The sequence below is a fragment of the Calidris pugnax genome, unplaced genomic scaffold (assembly GCF_001431845.1).
Source record: "Calidris pugnax isolate Ruff unplaced genomic scaffold, ASM143184v1 scaffold170, whole genome shotgun sequence".
NCBI lineage: Eukaryota > Metazoa > Chordata > Aves > Charadriiformes > Scolopacidae > Calidris > Calidris pugnax.
In genome coordinates this window covers 548,037-573,959 of record NW_015090905.1, presented here as the reverse complement: position 1 = coordinate 573,959, position 25,923 = coordinate 548,037, and the positions used below count along the sequence as shown (strand labels likewise).

Sequence of the window (25,923 nt, the reverse complement as noted above, 5' to 3'; positions counted from 1 at the left end):
TCCCCCTCCTCCTAGGGCTCCCCTCCCTCATCCAGAGTCCCTCCCCAGCTTTCCTGGAGCCCCCCTTCTTGAGGGACTGGAAGGGGCTGGAAGGTCTCCCCAGAGCCTTCTCTTCTCCAGGCTGAACCCCCCCCAACTCTCAGCCTGTCTTCATAGAAGTGCTCCAGTCTCCTCCTTGGAGGAAATCCATGGGCCACTCCAGCTTTGCAAGCGTGGGTCAGGCTGTGGGGCTGGGGTTTCATTGCAGACACTTCAAAATGCCGCATTGACAAGACCCGTTTTGCACCTAGTTTGCTGAGACTGGACAGTGAAAGAAGCTCAGCACTTCTGATGGAGAGCAGTTTCATCTCCCCTGTGACCACCAAAGGGATTTTGTTGGGTTTTTTTGCTTCCCATTGTCCGAAATATTTCCTGAAATATAACTGAGTCGTGCCCAGAGCATTGCGCTCCTGTTACGCCCAACTTCTTGCTCAGGCTCCTTTTGAAACGAGCCCGGATCCAGCGCTGCTTGTATTTGAGGAGTTTGAGCAGTTGCTGCAGTTAAACCATTGTGGTTCCTCCTTGACCAAAGTGGGGAGATGCTGAAGCAGCAGTTTGTGTTGGGCTGGATCCTCTGGGCCTTCACCCCCTCTCCAGCCGGGAGGGCTGGATGTCCCCCACTCCCCCAGAGAGGGACCCACCCCAGCTTGAGGGTTGATATCCCTCTGGAGCCAGAGGATTTGCTCACCAGCAGGTGATTGCACAGTTCCACCCATGGCCCTCAAAGAGGGAGAAGCTGAGGGCCTGGAAGAGCCTTTTCTTCTTTCCAGCCAAAACACTCAAGCTCCACTCAACAGTGTCTTGCGAAATTAAGCCCTTTCTAAAGGAATGTGGGTCGCTTAAGGATCTGTGCTTGTAGGAGCACTTCAGACAGGAGCAGGGAGCGGCAGATCCCACCTGGACGGCCTTAAACCTGTCCCTTGGGTCTTCTCCTACACCTGGGTTCTGCAGGACGAGGCGCCTGGGGGACCACCTCGGCAGGGGACATTGTGGTGCTGGGATGGGGTGGGCAGCTCTTCTTAAGCAGCTCTTGGGCCTTGTTCGTGGTGGCTCTCCAGAAGCTGGGCTGGAGCTTGTGGTCCCACGGCAAGTCAGTAAACACCTCGTGGGGCCGGCACAGGGGAGCCTGTCCTCATTGTTGCCAAAAAATACGGTGTTCCTTGTCAACCTGAGCTCGTGCTGGGAAAGGTGGCTTCAGACCTGTGTTTCCAACTCTGGTTATCTGTCTGCAAGCTTTAGGCAAAATCCTCATTTCTCCCTGTAATGGAGTCACGGCAGCTTCTTCCAAAGGCAGCAGCAGAGATAAATGATGCGTTCATTTGCGATATATTTGGCCATCGGATTCTATAAATAGATTCAATTATCAAAATAGTTTGTCAAGTGCCTTCTGAGTGGCTGGAAAGCGGCTTCCTAAGAGTCTCTCTGGGCTTCTGTATGTAACTGACTCGTTAGCGTAGTGCGGACCTATTACTTAGGGTGAGCAGGGATTTACAAGAATTCTCTCCCCTGAAGCCTCTAGGAATCATTAGTGCTGGGAAAAACTGCACATCTTTGTGCTTCTGAGTGTGAAATCGTTTGGGTGACCCCTGTAACTTCAGACTCCTGCTCTAGTGAACCAGCTGCTTTTAAAGGCTTTCCCACTTGCTTGAAAGAACAAAGTATTAGGCTATTTTCACAGGGGGTTGGATTTTGGATGTTTGGGGTTTTTTTCCCCTGATGTCCCTGCTTCTACTGATGCTCTTCCCTTCTCTCCCCAGGTCTGGCACCGAAGAAGGCAGCCATCACTGAGGTGAGATGTGTAAAGCTGGCCTCCAAAATCCCGTGTTGAGAAATGAGAACACAGAGCTCTAGAAAACACTTCTGCCCAACTTTTTTTTTTTTTTTTGAGCATTTAAAAATACATTTAAGATCACTGAAGATTTGGTATCTGTTATTTGGAAGAAAGAAAATTGGAGTTGTTGTGTTGGCATCGCCAGCGTCACAGAGGGGATGTGAAGGGGTTATGCCCACCATAGGGCCAATTTTAGCTGATTTTAGTGATCCATGATGTCTGTGTGTATGTGGCCGAGGGCACCTCTTCCACAGCAGAACCTGCAGAGGATAAATTGAGAATCTGTGTATCGGGCACCTCCAGGGCTCTGTGCTGTGTCTCACCAGCCCCTGGGAGCGAGGCGAGGAGGCTGTGATTTGTGAAGCCCTGAAACAAGGGAACATCTCAAGGGACTGATATTCTCTCACACATAATGCAGGTCGCAGGTTGCTGAATCACTCTTACCTTCTGGAGCAAAACTCTTCGCAGTTGGCAGCAGGGAATCTGGTAGGAGGATCTGTGCCTGAAAGCTGTTCCCTGAAGCCCACACTCTCAGTTTAGGGCACCGTGTTCAAATGAGTTTTGTTTGATCTAATTTTCTGACATCCCCCTTTCCATTACTCACCTGGGGTGATGAGCATTTGTGTACAGGAATAGCAAAACCTTCCCATAAAGCTGCCAGGGATGTGACACTCGATTCTTTCTCGCCTCCCCAGAAACAGGCACAGTAGGAAGCTCAACTTTGGTGAACTTTGTTCAATGCACAAATAGCCCCACTTTTTCTTGCCCTGGAAACGCAGTCAGGGGTAGACAAGGGACTGTGCAAGAGGCTTTTGTTCCTGTGTTTCCTATGATGTGAATCTCTTGACCAGCACCTGTGGCTGTGAATTGCTTTGAGAGGATGATGATGGGCCACGGGGTGAGGCAGGATGGTACAACCAGAGCTTGTGGGTGACAAGGTGTAGCGTGTTGGCTGGAAGCTGGGAGGAAAGGATGAGAACTCAGACTGCCCCTTAGCACCAGAAGTACAAGCGATTTGAGCAGAAAGAGCTGCAAGCTCTTGATTTAAAGCTAAAACACAAAGAACTTCTGTAGTCTGAACAAAATTACACATTGTCTGCTGCAGACATCGGTTCTGAGAGATGGGTCTGTGCGGCACTTGAGAGTGAGTGAGAGAATATTGTCCCTGGGGAGATGACCTTGGATCTCCCTGCGTGCTGCTGGAGGAACACCCAAAGCCTGGCTCTTCTTTGGTGTAAGGAGCCCCCAGATGTGGCTGGAGGCTGACAGGCAGTTTTAGCTTCTGGGGAGGGCTCTGGGGGAGCTGGGGAGGAGGGGAAGCTTTGCCCCGTGGCAGAGAATAGAGACCCCACACTCAGGGCTGCGAAAGGAACTGTATTGAACCCACAGAACGTGATTGTGTTGGTTGGGAAAGGGTACGGATACAGTCTGCTCCCTCCTGCATTGGCACAAAAAGGCTCAGAAGCAGAAGAGGAGGAAAATGGGGTCGGATAGGTTTGTTCTCACTCTGAAGCACTTCTGTAAACTCTTCTCAAGGCTTCAGGAGGAGCCGGGAGTTGCAGTTCACTCTGTGTGGGCTCGTCATTTCAATTGTAAACAAATGAGATCTCACTTACGTGGATTATCTCCCTGGGAATGCCAGCGTTGGGTTGGGTTCTCCCTGCTCTCTGGCTCTCACTTCTCCAGCGAAGCGCGAGATATGGGTACGACACCTGAGGGCATGGGATTTTTAAGAATAAAGTTCTCTTGCTGTTTGATTTAATTCATCACTATTTTAAATCAATGAGAAACCGCAGTCAAGCAACTGCCGCGGAATCTTGGCAGCTGGGAAAGGAGCAGCTCTTTCCTGAGCTCAGCGTCTTTGCCAAGGGCTCTGCCCAGTTGGTGCTGAGGGTGTGGGATGGAGCGGTGGGATATTCTGACCCCTCTTGTCTTGAGGGGTGCTGGAGTGGCTGGAGCTGCCTGGCAGAAAAGGACCTGGGGGTGTTGGTCGACTGTCAGCTGAACAGGAGCCAGCAGTGTGCCCAGGTGGCCAAGAAGGCCAACAGCATCCTGGCCTGTGTCAGGAACAGCGTGGGGAGTAGGGCCCGAGAGGTGATCATCCCCCTGGACGGGGCACTGGTGAGGCCCCACCTTGAGTACTGTGTCCAGTTTTGGGCTCCTCACCACAAAACAGACATTGAGGTGCTGGAGTGGGTCCAGAGAAGGGCAACGGAGCTGGTGAGGGGTCTGGAGCACACGTCTTATGAGGAGAGGCTGAGGGAGCTGGGGGTGTTCAGCCTGGAGAAGAGGAGGCTGAGGGGAGACCTTCTCGCTCTCTACAACTCCCTGAAAGGAGGGTGTAGCCAGGGGGGGTCGGTCTCTTCTCCCAAGTCACAGGCGACAGGACGAGAGGAAATGGCCTCAAGTTGCACCAGGGGAGGTTCAGGCTGGATATTAGGAAAAATTTTTTCACCGAAAGGGTTCTCAGCCATTGGAATGGGCTGCCCAGGGAGGTGGTTGAGGCCCCATCCCTGGAGGTGTTCAAAAGACAGGTTGATGTAGTGCTGGGAGGTCTGGTTTAGTGATGATGCTCCTTGTTTGTTGTGTGGGTGTCTATTTTTGTCAGTCAGGTTGACGATTGGACAAGATGATCTTTAAGGTCCCTTCCAACCTAGAAGATTCTGTGATTCTGTGATAATGCAAACAGCCTTGTTTAAGGCTTCCCGGTGCCCATTACACCTGTTTGCCCTCTGCAGATTTCTCTCCAGTGGTAGAGAGATCCCTGTGATGGTGTGGCTGTGCCACCTGGCCACCTTCCCCTCCGGGCCTTAGCCATGCTCTTTCATTGCAGGGACCAGGACAGCCTGGCCAAGGGAAGAAGATTGGTCATCGAAGTGTTGATGCATCTGGTGAAACCACCTACAAAAAGGTCTGTGTCTGTGGTGTGGGGCTGGTGGCTGTTGGGGGGTGGCAGCCAGAGAAGAGGAGCTGGTGCCCGAGGTTTGCCCTGGCGCAGCCGAGTGTTCCTGGCTCGGTTCAGCGACGGTGACCGAGCTGGTTCCCATTTTATGCAGCATCCTTCTACTGCAGAATCTTGCAAACCTTCTGGGAGCCTGAATCCCTCTCTGTGGCAGCTGGTTGAACGTGTTTAGCCGTATGCAGTGCCCAGAACGACCCCGTAGAAGCTGTAGGCACGACTGTTGTATTGTAGGAAATGTTATCGCCGTCATCTGCTGTGAAATGCGGACTGACTGCTCTCTTCTTTCTGCCAGACCACCTCATCCACCCTGAAGGGGGCCATCCAGCTGGGGATTGGATACACCGTCGGCAACCTGAGCTCCAAGCCAGAGAGAGATGTCCTGATGCAGGACTTCTACGTGGTGGAGAGCATTTTTTTCCCAAGGTAAAGGAGGTGGGGGAAACAAAATGAAGTGAGGAGTTCTTTCTTTTCCTCTCACTGATTTTTCAAGAGAGCTCCCATCTGTCTTTAGATCACAGAGTTGGATGCTCTGAATATTTTAAATATGCATTGATTACGTACAAACATAACAGTGGGAAGTGTTAGGTTCTGCAGTACACTGGCTTGCACGGAAATGTAAGATGCAGCACTGTGTACTTGGGGTTGTTAGCCCTCCCACGTGCTTTTCTTTCTACCTGTCCATCTAGAATTTCTTCACATAAAATTATCCCATGTTTCAGGTGGAAGAAGCTCAGCTCCGTGAATAAACAAAGCTCATAAAAGCCATGTTCGCTGTGTAAATACCTTCTGCTTGGCAAGTGGTGGTTCCTCATGTTATTCAGAAACAGTTTTTGGCAGAGAATTGAAAATCTATTTTCCTGTTGTCCTGCCACAGAAGACAGATATTTTGTTGTTGTTCCTAAGATGACATTTTGCCAGGCTCAATAAATACAGAGTAGCCTCCATGTGCCTGTAGATACCTGGTGGTAACCCAGGGGCTCTGCTCCTGTCCTGTTTGTTCCGTGCAGCGAAGGCAGTAACCTCACCCCAGCTCACCATTACGCTGACTTCAGGTTCAAGACTTATGCACCAGTGGCTTTTCGGTACTTCCGAGAACTCTTTGGGATTCGTCCAGATGATTATTTGGTATGGATATATTTTTGGATTTCTCTGTCTTTCCTCTGTTATTTGAGACAGAACACAAAAAGTTTGTCCCTAAATCAAGGCTGTCAGCGACTCCTGCCTAAAAGTGACAGAAAAGAGTTGAGGAATTGTTCTGATCCCAGCAAGGAATGGGAACAGGCTGTGGATTTAGGGACTCTGTTCAGTTTTGGAGGAGATCCAGTACTGGTCCCAGCACCACTCAGCCCAAGCCTCTGTTTGCTAAGAGGTAGCTGGGGGCTTACGCTGGGGGGAAGGGAAACGAGCTGGTGCAGCGTGTGCTGTGTAAGCTCCACCATGGGGTTCCCTCTGCGCTTGTGGTGACAATAACTTACTGTGTTTACAAGCAAAAGGAGTTGTGTTCTGCTGGGTGCAACCCCGTAATGTCCCCTGGGGCTCTGAGGACAAAGATGGGAATTTTTCCTTGTGTACTCACTCGAGAGCTATGCGAGTGTAGTTATTTTAATCGTCTTACAAAGACAGAATAAAATACAGCTTGTTCTTGTGCTCAGAAAGCTCCTCAGAGCTGGAAAGGCTGTTTTTTAAATACCTAATAGTACAAGCTGTTGGGGCTTGAAATGCTCTGGGGTTGAATTTGGTCCCTCACATGTATGTGACGTCCTGCTCATTAGAAAAGGACATTTGTTGAGCTGGGGAAGGGAAAACATCCAAATGAGCACACGTCCTCTCCCTTTTTTAATAGCCCTTTTTTTCTGAGTTCAGCTGTAGATCGGGGTAATCACAGCTGGACACCTACAAGTAGAAACAAAATCTGTGCCCTTGCATGGTTTGACAGTAGCACGGTCCCCATCTGTGCCATCCGAGGTTCTGTTGGCTGATTTGATGAGTGGCTCAAAACTTGGGTGAGGCAAAGAGCCCGCAAAGGTCACGGCTCTGATTTGTTGCTTCTGCTTCCCCTGATTCTCTCTTGCCTGCCACAGCAGCAAATGCCTTTAATTATGCATGAGATAATTAACTTGATAAAGTCTTGCATCATTAATCTGTGCAGGGCTGAAAGCTGTTTTCGGTACGTAATGATGAGCATTTAATTTATTGCCCTGATTATGTCCCTTGCCCCACCTCCCTCTCCCCATCGTGCCTCCTGCTTTGGCCGCTCCGACGTGTTGCTGGCCCAAACCCCCTCGACCTGGGCAGTTGCCTTGGGGCTGGTACCTGCCTGGAAAGGCCACGTGTGTGCTTGCACTTTCTTCCCTTTTTTTTTTCCCCTGCTGTTTTTTTGGGGTTGTTTTCCTCATTTGAGGACCTGCTGTTTGCGTCCTGATGTCTAGAAGCGTCCTCCCAGTTCAGTTCTCGCTGCGGTTCCCCTCGCTGAGCCCTCTTAGTGTTCGGGCACCGGGTCTAATCCTTTTTCTGTGTTTCTGGCAGGATTGAGGGGGTGAGATGTGGCTGTAAAAAACCCTGGTGTCACAGGGGGGCAGGAGGCCAGAGGAGGCTGGGAACAGCCGGTGCCTGGCGTTCCCTCCGGCGCGGGGGTGCGTGGTGCCCCGAGCAGACTGTCGTGTCTCTTAAAATGCAATCCTTCCGTCTGCGCTGGCGGTAACGTGCTGAGAGAGACCTAAATGTGATACACGCACCATGGGAAAATAGAAGATGTCATTATGGAGCCTGGATGTTACTGAAAGCAGATTATTAGCTTGGTTCTGAGCAGTTGGGATGCTCTGAACTGTAATCTCAGTCTCTAATTGTAATTGTCCATCAGCTTTGCTGCTTAGACCTAACCTATAATTAAAATAGTTCTCACTTCAGCTTTGCTACCCCTTAATCTCGCAGGGAGAGAGCAAGCAGGGAATAGCCCTCAAGGCCGTAGAGCTCAACGTGCAATGAGTGGGGGCTAAAAATAATCATCTTTTTTATCTTTTCCTCCCCAGTATTCGTTATGCAACGAGCCTCTGATAGAGCTGTCGAACCCCGGTGCCAGCGGCTCCCTCTTCTACGTCACCAGCGACGATGAATTCATCATAAAAACTGTGATGCACAAGGAAGCTGAATTCCTACAGAAGCTCCTTCCTGGCTACTACATGGTGTGTATCGCCCGGCACCTGGGTCTGTGGTGGCAGCTTTTCCATCCAAAGCATCACACGGGGCATGTCCCCCACCCGGGTCTCTTGTGTCCCACCCTGTGGCGGGGACATCGTCAACAGTCTGTCACAAAGCCAGGCCCAGAAGCACAAATCCTGCCGATTATTTGCAAACTCTGGGGGTAAACTTGAGGCAGGTGATCGTGCCATAGCTTGTAGGAATGTTCTGGCCTGAAAATGGCTTCCCAGATGTGTGTTTCTGGGTGTCTGTTTCCCAGCAATGGTTCAATCTCCGCTGGGCTCTGTGTATCTGCCTCTGCCTGGCTTTGAGTGTGACTGGTGATGGCCACGACACGGCCACCTGTGGGGAAGCCACGGCTGTCCCTGGGCATCCCCCGTGTCTGGTGTGTGATAGAGCTGCTCCAAAGGCAGGTGCTGGTTGTTCTGTCTCGAGCTAAGGAGCCCTGTGGTGGTGCATCCATTCTGCTGCAGGTGGCTCTTCCCTGAACCCCAGCTCTGGCAGGGCAATATATTGAGACCCCGAGGACTTGTGGGTGGTGCCAAGTAGTAAATCAGAACCAAACACAGTGCTTTGGTGTGTGGAGAAGGAGCTGTCTCCCTGCGTAACTGTGGTGAAGGGTCCAGCTCTGTAGATGAAGGCACTAAAACTCAGTTAGAACCATCCAGGGGGTGGTTTGCTGTGGAGATGCTGAGGAGGAGGCGATGGCAAACGATGTTAACGCTGCCCCATCGGTGTGCGTGTTGCAGGGGGTTTGTTGTATGTTGATCACACGCTGATTTTATGAAAATACTTGTCTCAATTTGCCAAAGTGAGACAGGGTCTTGCGTGTCTGTGTGTACCTGAGCACCAGTCGCTTCTTCAGCAAGTGATGGTTGAGTTCCTGGACAGGATGAGCTTTCTTGGAAAGTGCTGCCTCTTACCTAATGGACGTCGTAAATCAGGTGGAGGATTTTGACTGGGGCTGGAGTTGGGCTGTTTTCCTGGGTAGCAATCAGCCTAACGAGTTAAACTGACCTCACCCGTCTGACATGGAGTTACGTGCTACTTGTTGTCCCCTCCCAGTGTTTGGGGGTTACTGTGGTGCTACACACCATAGCAAAACCACAGTGATGAAAAATGGGTCTCTGCCAAATAGGATGAAGTTTCTAAAAGTCATCCATTACCAAGGACGGGGGAGAGGCTGTTTGTGAAGAGGAGGGTATGCTCTTTTGTGAGGAAGGCAACGGGAGGATTTTGACTGGGGCTGGAGTTGGGCCGTTGTCCTGGCCAGCAATCAGCCTAACGAGTTAAACTGACCTCACCCGTCTGACATGGAGTTACGTGCTACTTGTTGTCCCCTCCCAGTGTTTGGGGGTTACTGTGGTGCTACACACCATAGCAAAACCACAGTGATGAAAAATGGGTCTCTGCCAAATAGGATGAAGTTTCTAAAAGTCATCCATTACCAAGGACGGGGGAGAGGCTGTTTGTGAAGAGGAGGGTATGCTCTTTTGTGAGGAAGGCAACAGAAGATGACATCATAGCAAGAGATCATCAAAACTGCTATACCGACTCCAAGTTTCTGTGGTTTTCCCAAGTTCAGAACTTGTCCATACAGCTGTGGTTCCAGTTCAGGTCAAAACTGGAAAAGAACTGTCTCCAAAGCCAAACTTTCCCACAGGAAGATCCCAACGGGAGCTGATATTGCAAAATTTTTATTATTTGGGACTACAAAAAGCCCCAAAAGCAGCTCATGGGATTTTTCTGTTCCTGCTGCAAACCCCACTGGTGGCGTTTTGATGCAGCCTCGATGCAGAAAGCCCTGGCTGTCTCTGAGATATGGGCAGCAACTTTCCTTCTGTGGGAGTTGGTCTCTTCTCCCAAGGAACAGGCCATGGGACAAGAGGAAACGGCCTCAAGTTGCACCAGGGGAGGTTTAGGATGGAAATTAGGCAAACTTTTTACATGGAAAGGGTTATGAAGCCTTGGAATGGGCTGCCCAGGGAAGGGGTTGAGGCACCATCCCTGGAGGGATTTAAAAGCCGGGTTGACACAGTGCTTAGAGCCATGGGTTAGTGATGGTTTTGATCAGAGTTAGGTTGATGGTTGGACTGGATGATCTTAAAGGTCCCTTCCAACCCAGACAATTCTATGATTTCTGCTATTCTTGGGAAACCCCCCCGGTGTCCGAGGAGGCAGTGGGGAGGGAGCAGAGCAGTTTCACCCTTTAAACTGGGCAAGTGCTGTTTGCTTTGGGGTTTGCTGCTCCGCTGCTTTCAGCTTGCACCGCGTTGAAGAGCACACTCGTGTGCCCACTCGGGTGAGATGAGGAGGGGCATGGAATTTTAATACAGTCCTGCTTCTGCCGCCTGTCAGAGAATCTGTCAGCTCTGGGCCTTTCTTTCGTAGCGTGCAGAGATGTTCCATTTCCTTCCCAAATTTCCCCAAAGCTGACCAAGCAAATCATGCCTGTCATGTCATTCCTAATAATGCCGCTGCCTAAAAAAAGGACACGATAGCAGATCAGGATATCCGTGCCGTGCTCTCTGGCCAACTGGGTTTTATAAAGCAACGCTGCAAAAGGAGCAGAAAATTGATGTTGTTTTGTTTAAAAAATACCGTGTCCCTGGTTTATTCTGGGCTGGAGAACGGCTCTTGATTTCTGACACTTCTGAGGAGATGGAGATAGCTGTTATTTTTAAACTTGAAGTTCCCACTTATTGTGTTTATTTCTCTTCCAGTTTGGTTTCCCTTTTTTAGCTGCTGTTGATGGGGAAAGCGGGGAATTTCCGGACTTGGTTATTTGCCCAGAGAGTGCTGAACATCTCATTCCCTGTATTCAAGGCACAGTGGTATTTTCAGGTCCTAAAGCCACTAAAGTGCAAGAGTTTGTCAAAAGTGGACAGTGAGCTCTCGTGTAAAGTTCAGAACATCTCTAGGTGAAGAACCCCTGGTCTGACTGCTCCCAGACCTGCTAACGTGCCATGTGTTGAACACGGCAGGAGTCTTCTGCCAAAATGACCTTTCGCTGTGCTTTTGTCCCAACCCTGCTGCAGAACCTGAACCAGAACCCACGGACGCTGCTGCCGAAATTTTACGGACTCTATTGCGTGCAATCGGGGGGCAAAAACATCCGCGTGGTCGTGATGAACAACATTCTGCCTCGCGTGGTGAAAATGCACCTGAAATTTGACCTGAAAGGCTCAACCTATAAACGCCGGGCATCCAAGAAGGAAAAAGAAAAGTCCAGCCCTACATACAAGGATCTAGACTTCATACAGGACATGCCTGAGGGCCTGATGCTGGATGCAGACACCTTCAGTGCGTTGGTGAAGACGTTGCAGCGAGACTGTCTGGTAAGGAGCGGGGGGGGCATCCTGGGGAGCAGGTTAATGAAGGTCTGTGGCTCTCCAGCACGAGGGGGAGCAAATGATGGAGACCCTTGCTAATCTGCTAACCCCAAAGCAGAATAAATCCCTTCTACTGCCCTGTTCCCCAAGAGCAAAGCAGTGGAGCTGCCTCTGAGGACTCCTTTGCCTGGCACATCCAATTGTGGAAGCCCGTTCTACTTGTGGTTGGGACTAAATACATTTTTCCTACAGAGTGGGCAGCAGATACATGGTACAACAGTTATTTGCAAGCTTTCAGCCCTCTGGGTTGATTGTGGGATGGCCAAACTCTATGAAATCAAGTCCAGAGATGATTATTGGCTCAGAAATGTTGAGGCTCTGGCGAAGGAGTTAGTGGAAATGTGGACGGGTTGTCGCTTGCTTTGGGATCTGTGCTTGATTTCAGCTGCTGCCCTGATATTTTGTCTTTGTTCTTAAACTCAATCCTGACCTGTAGGTGTTGGAAAGTTTTAAAATCATGGACTACAGCCTCCTGCTTGGGGTTCATAACATAGACCAGCAAGAACGGGAGCGGCAGTCCGAGGGAGCCCACAGCACGTCGGATGAGAAGCGCCCCGTGGGGCAGAAGGCACTTTACTCCACGGCCATGGAGTCCATCCAGGGGGGGGCCGCCCGGGGGGAGTCCATAGACACAGACGACACGTAGGTGACATCCCCGTGCTGGGAGGGGGGAGGCTGGAGCAGTGAATCCCCAACGGGGGCCCGTCTGAAGCGTCGGAGCGAGCGTCTCTCCCGGGGGTTGTGGTTCTGCTGCCAGTGAAGCAGCGTGGGAAGAACGGGGGAAACTGGGGTGGGGAATATCTGTGTAAGACTCCAGCCTCACCGTGATCCCTCTCCTTAGGCCAGTCTGTAGGTTCTCAGCTCCTGTAACAGCCTCTAAACATCCACCCGTGCTCTGGGGAGGAGAAACCAGCTCAGTTCTAGCTCAGCATCCACATACTGGAGTGGAAGCTGGGATCAACCTGTCCCGTGGAGTCTGTTCTGTCCCTCCATCCAGAATCCCCAGCGTTACCCTGAGGGCATCCCAGTGCAGTTGGGAAACAGCAGTGCAGCCCAGTGCTGGAGTAACTGGTGGAGCTGTGGGTTAGGGGTGTTACCCAAATCCTGTCCCGTGCCCGATGGGTGGCTCTTGGGCTGCAGGTGGCCCTTGTGACCGTGGCTCTGCCCCTCTGGACCAAGGCTGCCAACAAACAGGGGAAGTTTGCTCTTTGTTGCTGTCTGAAGCCAGCTGCTCCTGGTGACTCCAGGATGAGTCATGTTGGAGCCAGGATAATACTTTGGTGTTTCCATTCTTTCAAGTAGCATCACTAATTGCAGTGCCTGCCTGATACCTGCGTGCTTTTGTTGTGAGCTGGTGGTTGCTGCACTGATATCAGTATGGATGGGACTGGAAATAGCCCCGTCCTTAAAGGTTTTCTGCCCTGATAAGCAGATGGCTCACACTGACCTGATAGATAATCTTATCCCCAGAATAAAATGTCCTGTAGCTATGAAAAAACAATGTGGTGTGGACCAGCCCAGGTAGAGCTGTCCCATGTGACGTGGTCCCTGTCCTGGTGGCTGGTGTTTGGCGATGCAGCCCCAGGGACACCCTGTGTGAGGTGGCCGGGGTTAAGGAGGTGACTTCCCCTGGCTGTGCACAAAGTGACTCTGCAGGTTTTGGGTTGTGTCCAACCACCACACCAGAGCCCCCTTTCCAGGGCTGCTGTCTGTCCTTCTGCAGGTCTCGGAGCTTTTACAGCCGCTCGTTTTGGGGCTGCACTTGCTGAGGTTCTGTTTTACTTGCAGGATGGGAGGAATCCCAGCCGTGAACGGCAAAGGGGAGCGTCTCCTGCTGCATGTAGGAATCATAGATATCCTTCAGTCGTACAGGTAGGTAACTTTGCAGCCTGTCCTTTTAAGTGTGTTAACATCTATTTTAATACTGAATGAAAGCAGGAAGATTTTCCTCTCCTGAAGAGTTTGCTGATGAGCGGGCAGGCTGCCTAAAGCTGTCTGCTGATCGGGGGCTGGGGATTTTTTATCCTGTCCTTAGAACAGCTGGTGACACAGAACCATTTTTCTTAGATATAATGAGTTGCTCATAAAGAAGTTTCCTGGCTCTGTGCCTCAGATGGGTAGTGTATCTCCAGGTGATTTTCTGCCCCTCTTCCAGCCCAGCTCCTCCTTCCCTGCAGGGCTCCCAGGCAGCTCTGACCTGTCTGCAGAGATGCTGCTGTGCTCAGTTGGCCTCTCTTGGCTACACTTGGGGATGAGGGAGGGATCATTTGCAGCTCAGTGATATCTCCTGTGGGGGGTATAAAAGGCAGAGTACCTGCCTGAATCCGTCTCTTTCTTTTTCTCTCCCCTTCTCCCCTGGAATTAGGTTCATCAAGAAGCTGGAACATACCTGGAAGGCCCTTGTCCATGACGGGGTGAGTGCCCGTACAGAGGCAGGAATTGTCCAGGCCTCAGCAGGATTTACCTTGGCTTCGTTTGTGCTAGTTGGTGCTGATTACCTTGCTATTTATAGTGCCTGAACTGGCACAGCTGAAGCCGATGAAAGGAGTGGTTCTTGCCTCTGGTGCCTCCACAGCGGTGTTAGTGCCGCTTGTTCCCAAGCAGGTTTCCTTGCTCACTCCACCTCCTCGTGTGTTCAGCTGTCGTGTACCAGCTTTCCTCCCCTGCTCCCATCTGTCAGTGGCCTCCTCCCGGTGCGTACGCACGAGGTGCGGGCACTCGTGGGCACTCGTCTACGTGGCGGAGCCCTGCGTTTGCTCTCTTTGGTGGCTGCCTGTGTTTCCACTCCACAGAGTTATGGGTTAATAACCCCCTGTCCCTGCTTCCCTTCGAAGCCCAACTGCCTGTTTAAGGAAAGAGCAACCTTGGGTGTGCAAACTACTTTCCAGCATTGCATATCCCGGCTTCCCTTGAAGAATAAGGCAAAGGAAAGGTGTAGATGCCAAGTCATGGTGGCACAGTCAGATAGCAGAACCAGAGACAGCTTCAGTTTTATTATTTTCAAACAAAAAGTGCAAAGTGGTTTAAATGTATGGAGACCCTCAGCTGAATTTTGATGTCCGTGTCCTGCGCGAAGGTGCCCACGTGTGCTTTGAATGTCAGCCAGCAAAGCCAGAAGAAATCTGATGTACGTAATCAGGCCAATATGTGAAAAATCCAGGAAGTCGACAAAGGGATAAAAATCACCAAAATCCATTATAAAATTACAGCGAGAATATAATCAAATGCAATCAAATCAAAGGCAATGCTTCAGGCTTATTTATAGCATTAATCAGATCATTTCAGTTAAGCCTTTCCATTTTAAGGCTCTATCAGTGCTAAATGTTGGAATAGAAAAGACTGCATTGGTTGTTATAGAAATTCTGCCTTGAGGGATAATTTTAAAATTAAACAATTGCTTCTTGCCTTTGTAGGACACGGTGTCAGTACACAGACCCAGCTTTTATGCAGAGAGGTTCTTCAAATTCATGACCAACACGGTGTTTCGAAAGAATTCCTGTAAGTACCTCATCCAAGAGCTGTTCCCCTGTGGTGTGGGAGAGGCAGAGCCTTATCTCCGTCCTGCCGCTTCGGTCCCCGTGGAGAGTTCCTGGGCCAAAGTCTGAGCAGGCTTTTCTGCTGTAATATAGAGTAAAGCTGAGGAACTGCAAAGCCCTCGTGTTGTCCCAGCTTGCTCCGAGCTGCTGAGACTCCCACCGGAGCTCTCCTGCAGCCTGACACGGCTCAGCCCTTCAGAGCGTGTGTGTGTGTGGCTGAGGGCAGAGGCATCTCCCTCTGGAGGCAAAGGTGCCTTTGGGGTGACAGTAGTTGTTGGTGGTGGTAATTTCATCTTCTCTTTGGCTCTCCTCATCCAGCTCTGAAGTCATCTCCCTCGAAGAAAGGGCGCAGTGCCTTGCTGGCCGTCAAGACGGCTGGTCCTACAGCGGCGTTTTCGGCCAGTCAGCTCCCCTCCGAGAAGGACGACACGCAGTATGATCTCCGTGCGGCCAGGAGTTACCCCACGCTGGATGATGAAGGTAATGGTCTCGTTTGGTGGCCGATGGCTGTGTGATCACCCTCTTTCCTAGCAGTCCCTTAGGATCCTCCCCTGGTCTCGTCAAGTTCCCCGCTGAGCACCAACCACGCGTTCTGTGAGCGATAGCGCTTCATCGCTCGTCTCGCTGTGCTTTGCAGGTGCTAAACTTAACCAGGACAGGGGAGAAGGTAAGAGCCTATCGTTTTGTCACGGCACCAGCAGTTAGTAGTTTGGGGAAGCGACGCCTCTGCGTCAGAGGAGACAGAATCCCCACTTTGCAGTGCTCTGTGGCTCTGCAGTAAAAATGGTCCCTTGCGTCACTGCTGCAAGGCAGCCGCTGCCAACTGGCACCAGCAGTCACAGCCCAAAACCCATCAGAAAGTTGAATTTTCCACCTTTAAAAAAAAAAAAGAAAAGGCTGGAGGATACACTGGGAACTGCAGGACTCGAGTGACAGTGTTTGGAGAGCTTTAAGGGGCAAGATCTCACTATTGAAGAAAGACGAATGGCCCGGTTCTGTGCTGCCCTTCCATCGCTTCCATCTGGGCTGAGTGGTGAAGGACGGGCTCCTCGGGTGCCTGGGTGTTAGATTGCTGCCCGTGCAGAGCAGTGAGCACTCCATTCATCTCTTAATTCACTCAGATATTTATCTCTGGTGACCCAAGCCTTTAATCCAGCTTTGGTTACCAGTGAGATGCCTTCATTGGCGTTAGGTTTCCCGCAGGGGCTGTCTGTCCTGGGGGAAGTGGTGCCTACTGCCTCTCCCTGCAGGATGCCTGGGGAGAAGCTGCTGCTTCATGAACCCAGCTCCACTTCCTCCCTGGTTCTGGTTTTAAGTGACCGGTCCCAGTGGGAGCGTGCAGGTTGATGGTGGAACAGCCTCGCACGGGGCTGGTGTAGTTGAGGTGTTGGTGTTTGACCTACTCATCTCTTTCTTCCTGCGTTCTCCTGCCCTCCGCTCCGCGCCGCAGGCCGGCCAGACCTGCTGCCCTGCACACCTCCTTCCTTTGAAGAAGCTACCACGGCCTCCATAGCCACAACGCTCTCTTCAACATCTCTCTCTGTTCCCGAGCGATCCCCCTCGGAGACCTCAGAGCAGCCCCGGTACAGGTGAGGACAGCTTCCTCCCCGGCTGCCGCTCCTCTCTGCGCCCCAGATCTCCGTCAGGCAGCCCCATGCTCTGGAATGCTAATGACCGATTTTAATTAAATCTCTCCTGGGAGCGAGCAGACGCAGCTTTGATGGGATTAATTATTGCTGGGAGAAGTGTCAGCTCTTAAGTAGAACATCTCCCTCATGGGGTGGGGAGTTAGATTTGGGGGCAATGTAGGATTTCTGTCTTAAATTGCTCTTCAAATTCTTATTACTCTGGTTTCTTTCCACAGGAGGCGCACACACTCCTCAGGGCAGGATGGCAGGTGAGAAGAGTGTCTCATCTCCTCTTGTGCTGCTGCACAAGAGACCTCGTTGTTTGTGGCGTGGTCCTTTGCAGGATGATGAGCTGCTGTTCACAAGCAAATGATCCCCATTCCTGACACAGAATTTTCCTTACAAGCAGATCTCTCAGTGCTTTGCAAGGAATCTTAAATATTACCCCTGTTATTTGGTGGGAAAAGGCCCAGAAAGTCTATAAAGGACAGAGTTGTCCAAATCTACCCACCCAGCCAGAATCAAGGAAGGTCATTTATGTCACCCTCTGGGCAAATGACCCTTTACAGCAGGAACGTTCCTCCTCTGCATGTCCCTGCTGCCTGGGTGCCACGGGTGTGAGTGTGGGAAAGGGCTTTGACTTTGTGACCCCAGAGAAGGACCTTAGGTATTTGGAGGTGGTTTTTTTTTTTTCCCTCCTGCGGTGATGGGTGGCTCAGAGCCAAGGGCAAGGTAGGACAAAAATCCCCTACTGCGTAGGGATGTCTGGATTTAGAGGCTCACGTCATATAATTATCTTGTGTATCTTTGCACTGGTAAAAATGACCCCGTTGCCGGTGTCGGCGGGACCTCCGTGAGGACCCTGTGTTTGCTGCTGACTCTGCCCTAGCTTTCCAGGACATCTTGTAAGTGTTTTGGGTACAGACTTTGAAATGTGCATCAGAGGCTCAGTCGTGGGATACGCTGTAGCCAGAGGAGCTGCTGGACAGGCTGGTGTCTGCCCTCCCTGCCGTCGGCGTTTGGTGCTTCACAGGGAGCCAGAGGAGGCCACAAAGAGGATCAGAGGGATGGAGCACCTCCCTTATGAACACTGAGAAAGCTGAGATTTTTCAGCCTGGAGAAGAGAAGGCTCCGGGGAGACCTTAGAGCAGCCTTCCAAGATCTGAAGGGAGCTACAGGAGACGTGGAGAGACACTCTTTGTCAGGAAGTGCAGTGACAGGACAAGAGGGAATGGTTATAAATTGGAAGAAGGGAAATTCAGATTAGATACCAGCCATAAATTCTTTCCTGTGAGGATGGTGAGGCACTGGAACAGGTTGCCCAGGGAGGTCGTGGCTGCCCCATCGCTGGAGGGGTTCAAGACCAGGCTGGAGGGGGCTTGGAGCAACCTGCTCTGGTGGGAGGTGTCCCTGCCCAGGGCAGGGGGGTTGGAACTAGATGATCTTTAAGGTCCCTTCCAACTCTAACAAATTCTATGATTCTATGACTTTGGCAGATGAGGGTTTGCATCATCTTACAGTCTTACATCTCCCCTCATTTCTAGTGTCTAGTGATTTGCTGAGCTTCAGAGCACAGACACGGTGGAAAAAATCCCTTTCCGTGATATTTCTTAATGAAAATACCTCTGGATGCTGCATGTCCCTGAATCGTGGCAAATTCCTCTCACTGGAGGGCAAGGACCTACTTGCTGCTGATTTGCAGCACTTGTTGAAGTGTCAGGCACCTGTGAAGCCCCTCACCCACCTGTGAAATTGCTCAAAATTGGAGGCTCAATCTCAGGCACCAGTGGCAAAATGCAGTGACTTCACCCGAGTTAATCCCTCGGTACCTAATGGAGGGAGCTGCTGTGGGATGTGATTTCATCCAGAAATAGGTCAGGAGGATGGCAGTGACTGTCCCTGGACCACACAGGGAGCTTAGCCACTTGGTCAGAAGTAGCTCTGTCTGGCACAGATCTGTCACAGCTACAACCACCCCACACAGGTGTGGCTGCCTTTGCTATTTTTTGCCCATTTTCTCCATTCCTGGTGCTGGTGTCTCAGCGTGGCCTTTTCCAGGAGAGCAGGGACCTGTGTGTGTGTTGTGTGATCCCCTGGTGAAAACCAGTGCCAGAACAAAGTTATTAAAGCACGACTTTACATTCCTGAGCTGAAGTGAAAAAGACTTTATCCAATTTGCTCAAAAACATGTCACACCTCTAATTATTTTAATCTGCTGGGGAATTCCCTCCTGGTTTCTGAGATCCACCCCGCTGTGAGGAGATTTTAATCTGCTGGGGAATTCCCTCCTGGTTTCTGAGACCCACCCCGCTGTGAGAAGAACGAGATCCCCGGGGCTGGGCAGGAGAGCTGCCTGCTGGCTCCAGGCAGGGACAGGGACAGGGACAGGGACAGAGCAGGATGGTGCTGCTGACAATGAGAAGAACGAGATCCCCGGGGCTGGGCAGGAGAGCTGCCTGCTGGCGACAGGCAGGGACAGGGACAGGGACAGGGACAGAGCAGGATGGTGCTGCTGACAGAGCTCATCCCTTCCCGAGATGTGCCCTGGACTTGGGAAGCGTCCGCTCCTCCGTCCCATGAGGGCGACGGAGCCAGCCCCGCCAGCACAGGCAATTACCTTAATAGCGTGAGGTGTTAAATTGAAGAGTGTCACAAACAGCCCCTGAGCACTCAGAGAAATCCGACGTTAACCCTGGAGCACGCGTGAGCTGCTTTGGTGCTCTGGGACTCTGGGAAGAGGTTGGAGGCTTTGGCCCTTGTGCAGTTGACAGATGATGCTGAGCTGACTCTGGACGCAGGTTTTCCCCAGAGGCCAGTTCTCCCCTTTCCTCCCGTCCTCCGTTTGACACTTCCCATCTCTTCTGTGGCCCTGGCTAATTAATCCCTTTCCGCTTGTCCTCTTTTCCTGCCTCGTTAGTCTTGAGCACTGCAATCTTGCAGGACTGACTCTTTTGCCTGGGAGTTCTGGTGATCCAAATCCTCAACCCTCAGAGGTCTGACGGCTCCTCCGAGCCGAAATCAGCAGCTGGGGCTGTGGTGGGACCTCGGTGCCACGAGTGCCTGACAGCCCCACGCCAGGACAGACCCACACAGCTCACCCCTGGGAAGGCTGCAGTGCAAGAAGCTGGGCTGACTCAGGACTGATTCAGGCTTGAGCTAAAATTGAGGACTGTGCATAACTAGTGCCCAACTGAGCCTTTGGGCCTCTCTCTTTGGTTTCCAGGTCACACGAGGAGGTGCGGGTTGAGGAGGAGCTTCAGCAGATCAGTGTCGAGCTGGAGCCCAAGTGTGACGTTGAGATCGTCGCTCCCAAAGAAGATGACAAAGAGTGAGTGTTTTGGAGCTTCGGGCATTTTTGCAGAGCCTGCCCAGTGTCATCTGGTCTGTGGCAGCTCCTGCTGGGGGCTGACTTTGTAGGGCACCAGCTTACCTGGAGAGATGGGTGCTCCCCCGGTGCAGCTGAGCTGCCCTGACCTTTCTGGGTGTGACAGCAGAGCATCTTCAGCTCCTCTGTAGTAAATCATAGAGTTTTGTTTGCTCCTTTTCTGATGGCAGTGACTACTCTCTGTTATTTCTTCCCCCCTCCAGAGAGGCGGCTTCTTCAGCCTGTGCCATTGCAACGTCCACAGCCACGATAGAGGTGGAGACGGCCAGCCAGGCCTCCGAACCAGCCAGCCAGGCCTCCGATGAAGATGATGTGCCAGTCACAGACATATACTTTGTAAGACCCCTTCTCCTCCTGGCCCATTAGGAGTGTGATGGGAAAGGCTGGCTGAGGCTCTAACAGTCTCTGTTTCAGGCAGTGGGGTGTGGGGCAGTGGCTGCCCCATGCCACCTTCGCGTTGAGCACCTCAACGTTTTAACGCTGGATGGGTTTTTAAGTGGAGGGAACTGGATTAACCCTTGGAGAACTCAAACCAGCATCTAGTGGGGCTGCCACGGGTGGCCCTGTGCTGTGGATGTAGCGTAGGTGTGCTGCTCTACTTCGAACCACGAGCGCTGAAGGGCTTATCCTGGGACCAGCCAAGGTGAACACAGGTGGAACTGAGAGGTTCTTCCTTCCTCAGCCAGAGAGCCCAGCTGCTTCCCTGGGCACAAATGTGCCACAGCGGCCCAGAGCCAGAAGGGAGGTGGTTGTGGTGGGGCTGACCCTGGGCTCTGGTGAACTCTGGCTTTTCCTTTCCCTGCAGGCAGATGCATTAGGTGACGCAGAGGAAATCTAGTGCTGAGACAGGGAGTAAGTGAGGTGGTTGCTGGTTGGCAGCAGAGTGCGGTGGAGCCTGGCGCTGTGTTCCTCAATCAGCTCTCGCAAGGTCTGAGCAGCTTCTGCAGACCAGAGAAGAGCGTTTGGCAATATGTACCTGCCCAGTGGATTCCCAGAGCAGAGCTGAGGGTCTGACCCATGACTGCTCTCCTCCACCCTGGGCGCTGGAACCTTCTCATGGAAAGAGGTGCCCAGCTCCGACTCGTTGCCGTCAGTGACGCGGCGACGGAGACGAGCTGAGCCCTTGTGATGAGCTCCTTCAGGGCAACCTAAAAATGGCAACGTTTGCCTTTGCCTGTGCTTGCGTGACTCTGCTGCAGAGCTGCTCGCTCCTTGCCGAGTCATCCTGAGGCTCGTGGGAGCTGTGGAAGGAACCAGCTCCCTTTTAAAAGCTCGTCTGTTTGGGTTTTTGTGCATGCTGTTCGAAATGCAAACAGCTCCCTCTAACACTGGCTGCTCTTTCTTTGCCTGTGGATGGCAGCTGTGTGCAAGCTGCCTGCAGATACTGCCTGCTCCACGGGCGAGTGTCTTCTAGCAAGGGTCAGCTCCTCTTCCTCCCTGTCCCTGGGCACGTGCGTTCCCCCCAACTCGAGGGGCACCTCTTTACCCGGAGGACACCATCTGTGTGCGGTGTGCGCTCACAGAGAGCGTGACTGACTGCTCATCAGCATTTCATACTTCATCTGAGTCCTTGAGTCTTGCATTAAATGTGTGTCGTGTGCCGTGGAGTGTTTGTCACTGCTGGGATGAAGGGAAAAGCTGATTTGGGTTCCCACAGGCATTGTCCTTGGAAAACCACTTGAGCTGGAGCTCGATGGAGGCTGCAGCAGAGGGCAGGGGGCTTGGATTGTGGCTGCCTCCGCAGGAGCGCTCCAGGGGCGGTGGTTGGTGGAGGGATGCTGTGTGCAGAGGGTGATCTGTCCCAGGGGACTGTGATCTGATCTTTGGAAGTCTGTTCCTGAAAGGAGAGCACTTTATCCTCCTGTTCACCTACAGGGGAATACAAGTGTGGAGTCTGGCAGGGCATGGGCACTGCTCTTCCCACGCACGGCTTTCCTGCCCGCTGACCTGTCCAGGCCTGGAGTTGCCCAACCCCTTGTTTTTTTTGCTTTCTCTTTCTTTCATCCTCTCTTTCACATCATCCTTTTTTTTTGTTCTCCTCTTGTTTCCTTTCTCACTTCACTTGCCCTGGGGCCATCCAGTTCACGGATGGGAGGTACTGGATTTATTCTCCCCGCCAGCGCAGACTCCGAACCACCTCGCACTCCTCTGGGATTGTAAGTGACCGCAGCAGCACGTAGGGGAGCAGAGCTCAGCTTTGAAACACTGGGGCCAGCGCTCCGCTTCCGGGGATGCTGCCGCTCGGTATCGGGTGGCCACGTGGAACCAGCCCAGCAGAAACCAGGGAAGCACATCCAAATCACACAAAAGGGATCTCCCTGGAGGATCTTGCAGAAACATGTGCTCTGCCCTGCTTTTCTGCAGGCTGGTGACACCAGCTCCTGCCATGGCGGGGTGGGGAGGCTGCAGTGTCACCCAGCGCTTGGACAGACTTGCAAGCACCAGACCTGGGCAGAGAGGTACCTGAGCCTTTGTAGGGCATGTTAGACTCAGCTCCCTTGGCCCAAGGAGTCAGACGGGGATCCAGAGAGACCATTATGATGTTTTGAAGCTGCTAAAAATCCAGGTGGTCATCTTTCTGGTGTCTGGGATGGTGAGCAGCTCATAAAGGTGCTGCTGGGTTGGGGCTGGTTTCTGCTCTCCAGCCCTTCGCAGCATCACCTGTGTGCTCCCTCCTCACTGCAGGTTTTCTGTGGGAGCAAATGGGCACAAACTTGAACGTAAGAAGTTCCATCTAAACATGAGGAGGAACTTCTTTCCTGTGAGGGTGGCAGAGCCCTGGCAGAGGCTGCCCAGGGAGGTGGTGGAGTCTCCTTCTCTGGAGACATTCAAACCCACCTGGACACGTTCCTGTGGGACCTGCTCTGGGTGGCCCTGCTCTGGCAGGGGGTTGGAGGAGATGATCTCCAGAGGTCCCTTCCAACCCCATGGGATTCTGTGATTCTTTGGGCAGTGAGGGTTTTCCTTTCCAAAGGATGCAGGGAGGTAGTGGAGCATTTAGGGGCTGAATCCAGAGCTCAGACTGCTCTGGGTTTCAGCATCTTTGGGAGAGCTGATGTCCTCAGAGGGTGGTGGCAGAGCTGTCAAAGCTTTGGCACAGCATTTGTACAGCGTGGTCCTCCCAGAGCCTGCCAGTTTGGTACTGGGGGAGCAGTGGAGGGGGCATTGGGCAGAGGGTGTGGGGAGCAGGGGCAGTAACGTGCTCCAGGCCTTGGCATGAGGAAAGCAAACGGGCAACTCCTCACGGCAGCTCCTCCTGCCCCTTGGCTGAGTTTGGCTGCCCCAGCAGTGGGAGGGTTAATACCAAGCACCGGATGCTCCTTTATCTCCCCGCTGGGTTTTCAGCTCCCTGCATGTGTCTGAGCTCCTAAAAGGCTCTGAAAGAGGCCAGCTGGAGCATGTGCTTCAATCTGGACAGATGAAAAACAGGATGTGGGGCAGACTTCGTGCAGGGTTGAGCTTTCCTGCACCTCTAGCAGAGCCCCATAAGAAGCTCCAGGCAAGGGTTTCTCTCCCCTCCCTCCCAGTGGTCTCTGCTAATGTGGCTGCAGTTATTGATGGGGTTCAGCACGCGGAACCCAGTGCTTCAAAGCTCCTCTGGCTTCTTGTAGTTTCTTGTACATCACAGACTGTTACACTTGGTTCCCGGCCTGGGAACCCCGCCTCAGGCTTCTTCCCAAACACCCAGTTCCATTTCTTTTCCTTTGCAAAGCCCAGGCTCAGTCAAAGGGGGCAGTTGCCTCTCTCTGAGAACCCCTCTGGAGCTAAAGGAGCCCATTTGCGGTGGAAGTGGGTCCCCTCTGGGAGCACTGGAAGCACGTGAATCTGCCTGGGCTTCTCTCTGCTGAGGGGGCAGCAGAAGCTTGTTTTGTCACACCGATGCCCAGTGCTCTGACAACCCGCTCTCTGACCACACATCCCCTTCCCCCTCCTTCTTCCCAAGACCCAGTTGTGTTTTGCCTCCTTTGTTGTACTTGTTCCCATCACCCCACTGTCTCCAAGACTCTCAGTGATAATTTTCCTTTCTGTCACCACCATCCACCATGGTCGTAACCCACCCATTGCCGCCTTGCTTGGCCTGCAGGGAAGGGGGAAGGCACAGCAAACCAGATCAGGTACCACTCTAAAAAGCCCTCCTGGACACCAGAGGTGCCAGCTTGTAGCACGCCCAGGGCTCGGGGAACAGGAGGTTGAGAGCTGGGAGTGGGTACCAGGAACCGAGAGCTCTCACTGCCCTTAGGTAAGTCATTTCCCAGGTCTCTGGGTTGCTCCGGAGCGGGGGTGATGCTGTGGCAGGGAGATGAGGTTTTCCTGGCATCTCCAAAGCTCTAAAAATCTGTCCCTACAAGAGCAGAGGTTGTGCCATCCCCACTGCAGCTGGAGCAGGGTCCGGTGTCAGCTGCTGGCAGGCTGTGCCGTGTCTGCACTGGTAGGGAGCAGGTATGTAACTGAGGATGAGGAAGGCTCCTCTGCTGCCAGCTGGCACTGAGCTCAGTTCTCTCCCTCCAGGTGGACAGCTGTTCTTACTGTATTGTTTCCTACTCTTTTTTATTTTCTCCTTTTATTTTTTCTTTTATTTTTTTCCTCTTCTCTCCTTTGCTCCCTGCTCTGCTGCTGCTCTCCTTGCATTCTCCCCGCCGTCTCTGGCCACTCTGGCAGCCGACAGACGAGAGGAGTTGGGTTTACTCCCCGCTCCACTATAGCGCCCAGCTCCACTCTGTCTCCGATGAGGAGAGTGATACAGTAAGTGAACAAGAACCGTGTGCCGGGTGCCCGGTGGGTCGAGGTTGGAGCTTGCTCTTCCCTCTGCAGGGTCAGCTTGCCGAGGGGGCCGCTGTGGCCTCTGCGCAGCACGGGGGCTCCTGCATGGCTGCGGCAGAGCCCTGCTGAAGCTGGGATCAGCTCTGCAGCAGCAGCAGGCGAGATCTCCTGCGCTGGCAGAGACCCGGGCTGCTCAGCAAGGGCTGTGGCTTGTTCTGAACCCTTTGGTGCAGTGAAAGCTTCGGGGAGCTGAGGTTCTCCGGTCGTGTTGTCGTTACTGGAGGGTGCGAAACAAAGAGCTGCCTCCTCTCTTCACGCTTGTTTTGGTTGTGGGGAGTTGGCTGGGCTCAGACCTGATCCCAGTGGGTGCTTGGGGGTTGACTCTCTTTTCTCTGCCTCTTGCAGTAATCTCTATGCAGACACAGAAGCCCCAGAGAGCAGCAATTCCCTCTGCAGGTCGATGTGTTCCCTTTTCGTTGATGCAGCCGTTCCAGTGGGATGGGGAAGAGCTTGCTGACACCAGTATTGCTGCACTGCAGGATCCCGGGCACTGCATTTCAGAATGGAGCAAAACTATAACCGTTTCTTTCTACTTATCCCAGACGTGGGCAGCAGAGAAACCACCCGCTCACCCCCAGCTCCCGAGGGAGACCTCCAGTTGGGTGTAGAGAATCCTGGGTAGTAACACAGTGTTTTCCAGACGTGCACTACCGTAGCTACCTATCCATGTGTGATACTGTGAACCTTTTTAATTTTTTAATCATGTATTTATTTCTTTTATCTTTGCACAGAGACAGCACAAAATGTGCTTTTTTAAACATTTAGTTTACTGCACTTTTTCTTTTTCTTTTTGGTTTGTTTTTTTTTTTTGGTCATATATTTGTGCATCAGAAAGGAGTGTGAGACCTCACTGGAGAATTGGTAGGAGCACGTTGCTGGGGAGGGCAGGGACCGGAGTGGCTTCATTTGAGGCAGCAGCATGGTCTGACCAACTGATGGAGTCAGGAGGTTTAAGGCTGTCCAGACTCTGCCACGGTTTTGCCGAGTGACCCAAGGCAAGTCACTCAACCACTCTGTGCCTCGGTTTCCCCCGTGCTAATGGGTGTAAAGTACCCACTTCTGTTAAAGCACTTAAACCCTGGGATGAAAGGTGCTATGTAAATGCAATGTATTAAAGGCCATTGAATAGAA

General features: G+C 52.3%; 1 protein-coding gene across 1 annotated transcript; it reads left to right on the top strand.

Annotated features, from left to right (window-relative positions):
• Positions 1-1,774: 1,774 nt before the first annotated feature.
• Positions 1,775-25,923, top strand: PIP5K1C (phosphatidylinositol-4-phosphate 5-kinase, type I, gamma; the record flags this gene model as incomplete). The annotated part of the gene is made up of 18 exons (XM_014949005.1): positions 1,775-1,828; positions 4,704-4,781; positions 5,125-5,255; positions 5,840-5,957; positions 7,862-8,014; positions 11,069-11,368; positions 11,859-12,064; positions 13,211-13,294; positions 13,788-13,836; positions 14,836-14,920; positions 15,277-15,438; positions 16,409-16,547; positions 16,823-16,855; positions 19,810-19,914; positions 20,175-20,307; positions 22,053-22,127; positions 24,631-24,714; positions 25,138-25,923. Coding segments are annotated over 18 exons (1,992 nt in total), but the record flags the coding sequence as incomplete, so codon positions are not given.